The sequence below is a fragment of the Mus caroli genome, unplaced genomic scaffold, assembly GCF_978045245.1.
Source record: "Mus caroli unplaced genomic scaffold, Mus_caroli_1 scaffold_18, whole genome shotgun sequence".
Taxonomy (NCBI): domain Eukaryota; kingdom Metazoa; phylum Chordata; class Mammalia; order Rodentia; family Muridae; genus Mus; species Mus caroli.
The window spans coordinates 67,076,157-67,084,061 of NW_028227273.1; the positions used below are offsets into that span (position 1 = coordinate 67,076,157).

The window sequence follows — 7,905 nt, forward strand, 5'->3', positions numbered from 1 at the left end:
TTGGAGCAGAGCCAAAAGTCCTAGCTAGGCTTGTGACCAGGACCTCAAATATTCGGAGTTAGTATTCTAGTGCTCTGCCTGATGACCTAGAAAGCAGGATTGTTGGCAGATACCGTGAGGTCAGCCCGAAACAAAAAATCTGGAAACTTGTTTTATATATATAATATATATTATATATATATTATATATATAATATATATTATATATAAAATATATATTATATATATATATATATTTCAGGATAGAGCAAGAACAGACTATCACAGGAAACTCTGATGCTAATAGGGAGAACAGAGGAAGGTTTTCTCAGTCTGTGAAGGTAGATTATTCAGAATAGCAAAAAGCTCAAACACCCAAATAGCAATCAACTAATGAACTAGTCAACAAAAATAGCATATTCGCACAACTGGATAGTATTTCTCTATACAGATAATGTCACAACCTGAAGTGATAAAGACTATAATAATTGAGAGCTACCAGACACAAAGGGTCACTTATTGTATGAGCTTGTTTGTATGACCCACTCAGGAGATGCGAATCCAGAGAGGCAGGAAGTAGCTTAGTGGTGACTGGGGCTGAGAAGGGTGTATGGAGGTTGAAGGCTGAAAGTTTCTTGGGTGTGGGTGACCTCAAATTGATTGTGGAGTATGGTGAATGAAATCTTTCTCAGTAAGGTCTTAGCAAAAAAAAAAAAAAAGGGGGGGGGCGGGGTGATTACATATCGAATATGGCTGTCTCTCTCTGTGTATCTCTCTCTGTCTCTGTCTATCTCCGTCCCCCACCCCCTTCTCCCTTGTGAAGAATTCTCCTTCTGAATGAAAGTGTAGGGAGACTCCCAGGTTCTCTTTGGCAGCAAGCATCTTGCTTTCTTCCACTGACAAACAGGAAATGGCGATCACCGCTTCTAGACTGGGTAAGTAGCCTTGAGCGAGTCACTCTCCCCCTGCGACCTTCTTCTCTTAGCGATGTGGTCTGGCAAGAGGACCCAAGACGCACCACCTCCGAGGGCGCCGCCGGCTCGGATGGCTGAGTACCTGAAACCAGAGGTGTACCTCGTTGCAGAGCTGGCCGGCCCTGCGCTACCCGCGGGAAGGAAGCACGGGCCAGGCCAAGGGGCGGCCGCGCTGCTCATCCATCAGCCAGACGAAGAGCAGAGTCGCGCTCTCGGCCCTCTGTTTGCTTTCTCGCCAATTATTGCTGCACCGCGGCCCCTTTGTTGATACAGTAGTCCGAAAAAGTGCTAATGTTCATTTATCAGGGGGCCCGCCGGGGACTCCCTAGAGTTGCGATTCTTCCCAAAATATAAACATGGGGCGAGCGTCCCAGACAGAAACCCCCATCTGCTTCCCTGGCGCGGGCCAAGAGAGCGAGGCGTTGTTGAAGATAAAGCTACGGATAACGCTGCCTGTCTCCAATGGACGTCTCCCCGGCGCATTAATGACATTCCGGGTGATAGTTGCAGCTTATCTTTCAATTAATCATATATACCTTTCGCGGCTGATTGCAGGAAAAGGGGGGGGGCGCTCGGGCCGCGCTGGTCGCTTTTCAATCAATAATAATTTATTTACGCAGGATGCGCTGGAGCTATCCCGGAATTTGACTAATCCTAAAGCAGCAAGTCTTTAAAAGGCAAAGAAATAACTCCACAGATTTTTCTCTGTCTCCACCAGTCTCCTTTGTCTCTGTCCTTCTCAAATGAAGGTTGTGCCTTTCAGGGCGCAAGGCAGGTTGAGCCAGCAACCCTTGGGGAGAAAGACGCGCCCCTTCCCTGCCATTGTAACACAGACACAAACACACAGACACACACTGCAATATATATGTCCTTTGGTATTGATTTGAAGACAGCCAGGACAGAAGCCACGTTGCAAAGTGCTTTGGACAGCTCTCTAAAGAAACCCCCACGGGTCACCCCAATTCTGTTCTGCCTATTTGTCTCACTCTGTCCTGTTTCCTCCAGGAAGAGAAAGGCCAGGGCCTTTTCACCAAGGTTGTAGGGGTGGGAAAGTCACTGATTTTGTTCCAATTAGGAGAGTTGTCTTACTTTTTCTTGACACCTGACCCACAGATTTGTCAACTCTGGGAGCCCTTATATCCGAAAAAAGTGATAAATCCTCACCACATTGATTTACAAAGGAAACGTCCCCTCTCAAAACTAATTTTTAAAAAAGACTTAAAACAGGGAACCCGGATGCTGTCCCAATATAGCTCCCCCCAATTAAACGGTAATATTTCAGGCGTCGGCTCACACTAATCTTTCAAACTGTCATCGCGATCCGCAGGGCCAGCCGAGTCACTTAACAGGACTCCCAGGACCCTCGCCCGAAGCTGTTTTCAGCAAGACATTTAATTGAATCGGATGTGGCTCGTTTGCCAGACGTCACCGCCTGGGTGATAGACATCCCTCCAACCCACACAAACCAATCTTCAATCTCGGGAGGGTCCCGAGCTAGGTTGGCTCAGAACAGTAACTATAATGTAACCAGAAATTGTGGCAAGGGAGGAAAAAAACAAAACAAAACAAAACAAAAACACAAAAAGGCAAAGGCTTTGGACTGCTTGGAGAGGGGACACAGCGGAAGGAAGGCAAAGAGCACCAGCTTCAGGATGCTCCGTGGTCCCTGGGTTGAGATCTCACTATGGCTCCCAAGTCTGGCGCTGACCACTGGAGCCTGGAATTGGGCTTCACAGTCTGCCTGGGGCTCAGTCTCCTTCTCCCGTAGTTGAAGACAACCCAAGGCCTTGGGAGTTTGGGTTTGAGGAAAAGCAGGAAGGAACACAAATCAGGCCTTTGCTGGCTTCACTATGGCCCAGGTGGTTGCCAGCGCCCAATGGCCCACTGTCCTGCCAGGAGGGACAGTTCACACTCTGCACTCACAGAAGTTTTGGTCTCTGGACTTTGGGTTCATGACTTAAGAGTGACTTGTTTAGCTAACCTTTGACCCTACACTCACACTCTCTTTTTCTACTCCAAAAGCCTCTTCTCTGGTGGCCAACTCGTCCTTCATATCTGTGTGCCGTCTGACCCACAGATCCGTTCACTCTGGGAATCCTTATTCCGAAAACAGGTGATGGATCCTCACCACATGAGTTTTTGATTAATTTTGACATTCCCTTTGCAAATCGGTGTGGTGAGAATTTATAACCATCTGAGGAAGAGCCTTACCATATACCTTCGGTGGGGGAGGTTTTGCCTGGAAGCATGTGCCTTCTCTTTTTGAGATTACAGCAGGAAAAAGTCCCACTCTGCTGGGGTCTGGGAGGGCCCAAGTGTTCCTTAGATCCAGGCAGTTGTCTTAGTACACAACTTGGGCTCCTTAAACCCTGACAGTTTTCAGACAGAAGCAGCACTAGACTGAAAATCCCCCTCCACCTGCCTGCTCTGTCCTCTGCCCCGAGGAGTAGAAGCCCAGGAAGGCCCTGGAGGAGCGGGCTAGAAAGGGTCTGGGACTTTTGTGGTGGCCTAGGAGGGGTGAAAAATGAAGCAGCTTGGGCTTCAGGAGGATCCAGGCAGACACCCAGAAGGCAGCTCTCCTCCAGGAAGAGTCAATTCCCCAGCAATGCTTCTTTCTCTCTGGAGAGGTGCCTGGCCCCACCGCTTAGTCTGAAGCAGGTGGCCACTCCCATCCCACAATTAGCCACTTCACCTTTCCATTCAGCTCAGAACCCCTTGGGGCCCCTCTGGGTTCCTGGGTTGAATTTGGTCCTGTAGGTCAAATTAAATACCGCTCCCCGATCCAATTCTTAAACTCATGTGTTATCCTCCCAGAGCAACTGTCTTCTCTGTGTTTCTCTTTCTATGCAGGCTACTCTTAGGCAGACTTCAGTAAACAATATTGTAGTCATAGTCTTGATCCCTGAAAATAACTCCCCTCTTCTGGCTTTCAATCCATCCTCACCAGCCCATTCAGTGATACAGGACACAGTGCAAAGAATATTTATTCAAATCCTCGACCCACCCCAACCCTGCGTTTAGACTCAGCACAACAGAATCAAGTATTTTCTTTGAGTGCGTCTGGCTGGGATTTTCAGGCTAAAGAGGAGCAATCTCCTTGCAGGAGTAGGAGACTAGCCCAAATGTGTCGCGGCCCCTTTAAAAAAAGCTGAGCAGGATTTTTTTCCCATCCCTATGTCTATATTAGGTGACGCAGAACTGCCCGTCGCTCCTGTCATCCAGGCCCCTGGCCCAATGGCAGGCTGAATCCCCCCTACTCCAGCCTGCTCCCGCCTCTTCTGCCCCTGGTGCTCTGGGCTACCTGCTGCCGCGCGCCACATCCAGGGCAGAGAGGCGGGTGCGCGGGCGGGCGGCGGGCACCATGCGGGGAGGCTGTCCCCTGGGGTGGGCAGCACCACTCTCTGCTACCCACCTGGCGCTGTGAAACCTGCATCGCCACCATGTTCCCCAGCCCTGCGCTCACACCCACGCCTTTTTCAGTCAAAGACATCCTGAACCTGGAGCAGCAGCAGCGCAGCCTGGCGTCTGGGGACCTGTCTGCGCGCCTCGAGGCCACCCTGGCCCCCGCCTCCTGCATGCTGGCCGCCTTCAAGCCCGAGGCCTACTCTGGACCCGAGGCGGCAGCGTCCGGCCTGGCAGAGCTGCGCGCGGAGCTGGGCCCCGCGCCTTCGCCCCCCAAGTGCTCTCCTGCTTTCCCAGCCGCCCCCACATTTTATCCGGGAGCCTACGGTGACCCTGACCCAGCCAAAGACCCTCGGGCGGATAAAAAAGGTAAGGAGAACTTCAAGCTCTTCCCTTCTGGAATCGCTTTCATGCCCAAAACCCTGAGCCAAGAAACCCAGGCCTGACAGTAGCTCAGTCCCGGGTGAAGGCTGGGCGCGGGGAGTTTGGAGATTCCAGGCTGTCCCCAGGATCTTTTCGCCCCGCAGTCAGTCCGAAGTTTAGAGGGAACGCCGAATTTAGAGGGTCAAGAAAAAAGAAGAGAGAGAGAGAGAGAGAGAGAGAGAGAGAGAGAGAGAGAGAGAGAGATTAAAATGATGTTTTCGGCCTACAAAACCCCAGTAGGTTAGGGCCTTGTTCTTGGATCTGTTACAAAGTTAAGCTATCTAACAATCCGCGGTAGAACAAATCTTCGTATTGGAGAGTTAAAATCTCTTCCAGATTTGGGGGTATTTTGAGACACTGAGAACTGCTAAACCGAAAGCTTAGCCCCGCGTATCCTGGGCCTTGTGTAGCCCACCCTGCCTTTCTGGGCCTTGCCTCCTTTGTGCCAAAAGAGAGGAGTCTGGGGACCGGGTTGTGATTGTGAGATGCGATGCTGCGGATCCCAGGAGCTGGGGCTGGCTTTGTTTTTCTAGTACAATCTCCAGGCAGGATCCGGCAGAAATTCCTTCCTGGGAAATGTTGGGAAATACGGAACGAATAAAGACACTGAGAAGTGAAAAGCAGGCTTCCGAAGGTGGCCGAATACCAGATATCTCAGAGTAGGGAGAGGGGCTTCTGGCCAGCTCACAGAAGGAGCAGGGAAGTCCCAGGCCCAGATCCTGAGTTGAGTAAAGTCAGAGAGGCCCAATGGTTTCTGCGAGTTAGAGGACATTCCTAGGTTTTCTCTGGGAGCAGAGAGAAGGTCCAGGAACTTCGGAGAAGGACTGGAGGAGGACTAGAACTGATTGCTACCAACCGGAATCCGGCAGGGCTGGTGGAGAGGCCTCTGTCCTCCTCCGGTTACTGGGAAGTCCAGAAGCCCTGCCAACATCAGAGGGCAGATCTGCTGCTATAGTTCTTTAATTGCCTGTTTAAAGACAAGCTGACCACCCGAGGGGCAAACCGGAGTATTCCTAATGTAATTCACTCAGAACATCCTCATGACTTTATTTTCTTTGCAGCCAGAAAAGCTAAAGCTAAATCCCAGTCTGTTAAGAGAACGCTAACTATCCGGGGAAGGGGTCTGGGATAGGGCGCCCGAGATTTCTCTTGTTTTGTTTTGTCCAAGCCACTTAGGCATTTCCCAGATGCGCAATTGCGCCAACATCGAACTGTGCGAGCCCGTGCACTCGGCGATTAGCCTAAGCGGAGCTGGAGTCCGGCATAGGACCAGAGTGATACTCCCCACCACCCCACAAGGGCCCTGAGGTCCCCGGCCCGCCGCTCTAACCGGCCACCTCTCTGCCTCTCTTCCCCTTCAGAGCTGTGCGCGCTGCAGAAGGCGGTGGAGCTGGACAAAGCCGAGACGGATGGCGCCGAGAGACCACGCGCACGGCGGCGACGGAAGCCACGCGTGCTCTTCTCGCAGGCGCAGGTCTACGAGCTGGAACGGCGCTTCAAGCAACAGCGGTACCTGTCGGCGCCCGAGCGCGACCAGCTGGCCAGTGTGTTGAAGCTCACGTCCACGCAGGTCAAGATCTGGTTCCAGAACCGTCGCTACAAGTGCAAGCGACAGCGGCAGGACCAGACTCTGGAGCTGCTGGGGCCGCCGCCGCCGCCCGCGCGCAGGATCGCGGTGCCCGTGCTGGTGCGCGATGGGAAGCCCTGCCTGGGGGACCCCGCGGCCTACGCTCCCGCCTACGGCGTGGGTCTCAACGCCTACGGCTACAACGCCTATCCCTACCCCAGCTACGGCGGCGCGGCCTGCAGTCCCGGCTACAGCTGTGCCGCTTACCCCACTGCGCCCCCCGCCGCGCAGCCCCCCGCCGCCTCCGCCAATGGCAACTTCGTGAACTTTGGCGTCGGGGACTTGAACACCGTGCAGAGTCCCGGGATGCCGCAGGGCAATTCGGGCGTCTCCACGCTGCACGGCATCCGAGCCTGGTAGGGAAAGAGCCCGTTTGGGGCGCCCCGGAACGACTCCCACTTTTAGGAGAAGGGCGATGACTCCGGGGATGGGAAAGCTCCCACTATGCCCTGTCCCTCGGATTTCACACCCACCCTCGCGCAGGCCTGGGACCTTTCTCCGATCCATCCCTCTTTGTTGACGTAGCCTGGTGTCTGGGACCTGGCAGAGCCCTTCCAGGATCACGGGCATTCTCGACGGATTCCACACTAGGACCCGGAGCCTGGGCCGGGCGCCCGGGCCCTGGTTGCCTTGCCGCCGCCCACCTACCCGTATTTATGTTTTTACCTGTTGTAAGAAATGAGAACCCTCTTCCCATTAAAGTGAGTGCGCTAACGCACGCGGGCTTCTTTTAGGATTTCTGAGCGAGCGCAGAGGCCCCTCCAGGTCACAGGCATAGTTCACATTAATAGAACCTGCACTCATAAAAGCTGAGGCACCCCGCACCCCTCGTTAGGTGTTTCTGAAGTCCTCCGTTTTTGTTTTTGTTTTTTTTGTTTTTGTTTTCTTTTTTTTGTTTGTTTGTTTGCCTTTTTTTTTTTCCGGAGGGGCGGCCTTTTTTTTTTTTCAAGTTTACCCGCGGAGGGCGTGAGGGGTTTTATGATTTGCTTGTGAGCTAATGGGTGTAGAAGGAAGTTCAGCGTCTTCTCGCACCAGAGGAGTAAAAGCTGATCCTAGAGCGCCCATCCTCAGTCCAACGTGATTCACTGTTGCTGGGCGTCGAGGAGAGAGCAGCATTCTAAGTCGTCTGCTTAACGCCACAGCCCTTTTACCGATGGAAGAGCCAAGGACCCTTGTCCAACTTCCCTGAGACTCTGCCCCTCATTGGAAGCCCCTGGGGTCCTGTGCCAGCCTCAGGAGCTGTTTTCGGCTAAGCACAGAGGCTAAACCTAAACCGGGTGGGAGATGGTGCTCATATTTATCTCGGGGTGGGGTTGGGGGGTGGGGACTGTGAGAGTCCATGTGTGCGTTATGGGGCGATTCTCCAACCTGACTGGCATCTTCTCTTGGTATGGCAGTAATTTGACTGTAGTTAACACAGCTTCGATTGACCAACATAATCAATCGCTCTGCAGGTTTTACAGATGAGAGAACAGGTTTGATAAAATGGGGACTTGTAGTT

General features: G+C 52.6%; 1 protein-coding gene across 1 annotated transcript; it reads left to right on the plus strand.

Annotated features, from left to right (window-relative positions):
* Positions 1-4,300: 4,300 nt before the first annotated feature.
* Positions 4,301-7,676, plus strand: Nkx2-5 (NK2 homeobox 5). Its single transcript, XM_021150010.3, has 2 exons — positions 4,301-4,723; positions 6,139-7,676. The coding sequence occupies exons 1-2, from the start codon at positions 4,393-4,395 to the stop codon at positions 6,762-6,764; spliced, it is 957 nt and encodes a 318-aa protein (XP_021005669.1). The 5' UTR covers positions 4,301-4,392; the 3' UTR covers positions 6,765-7,676.
* The last annotated feature ends 229 nt before the right edge of the window (positions 7,677-7,905 follow it).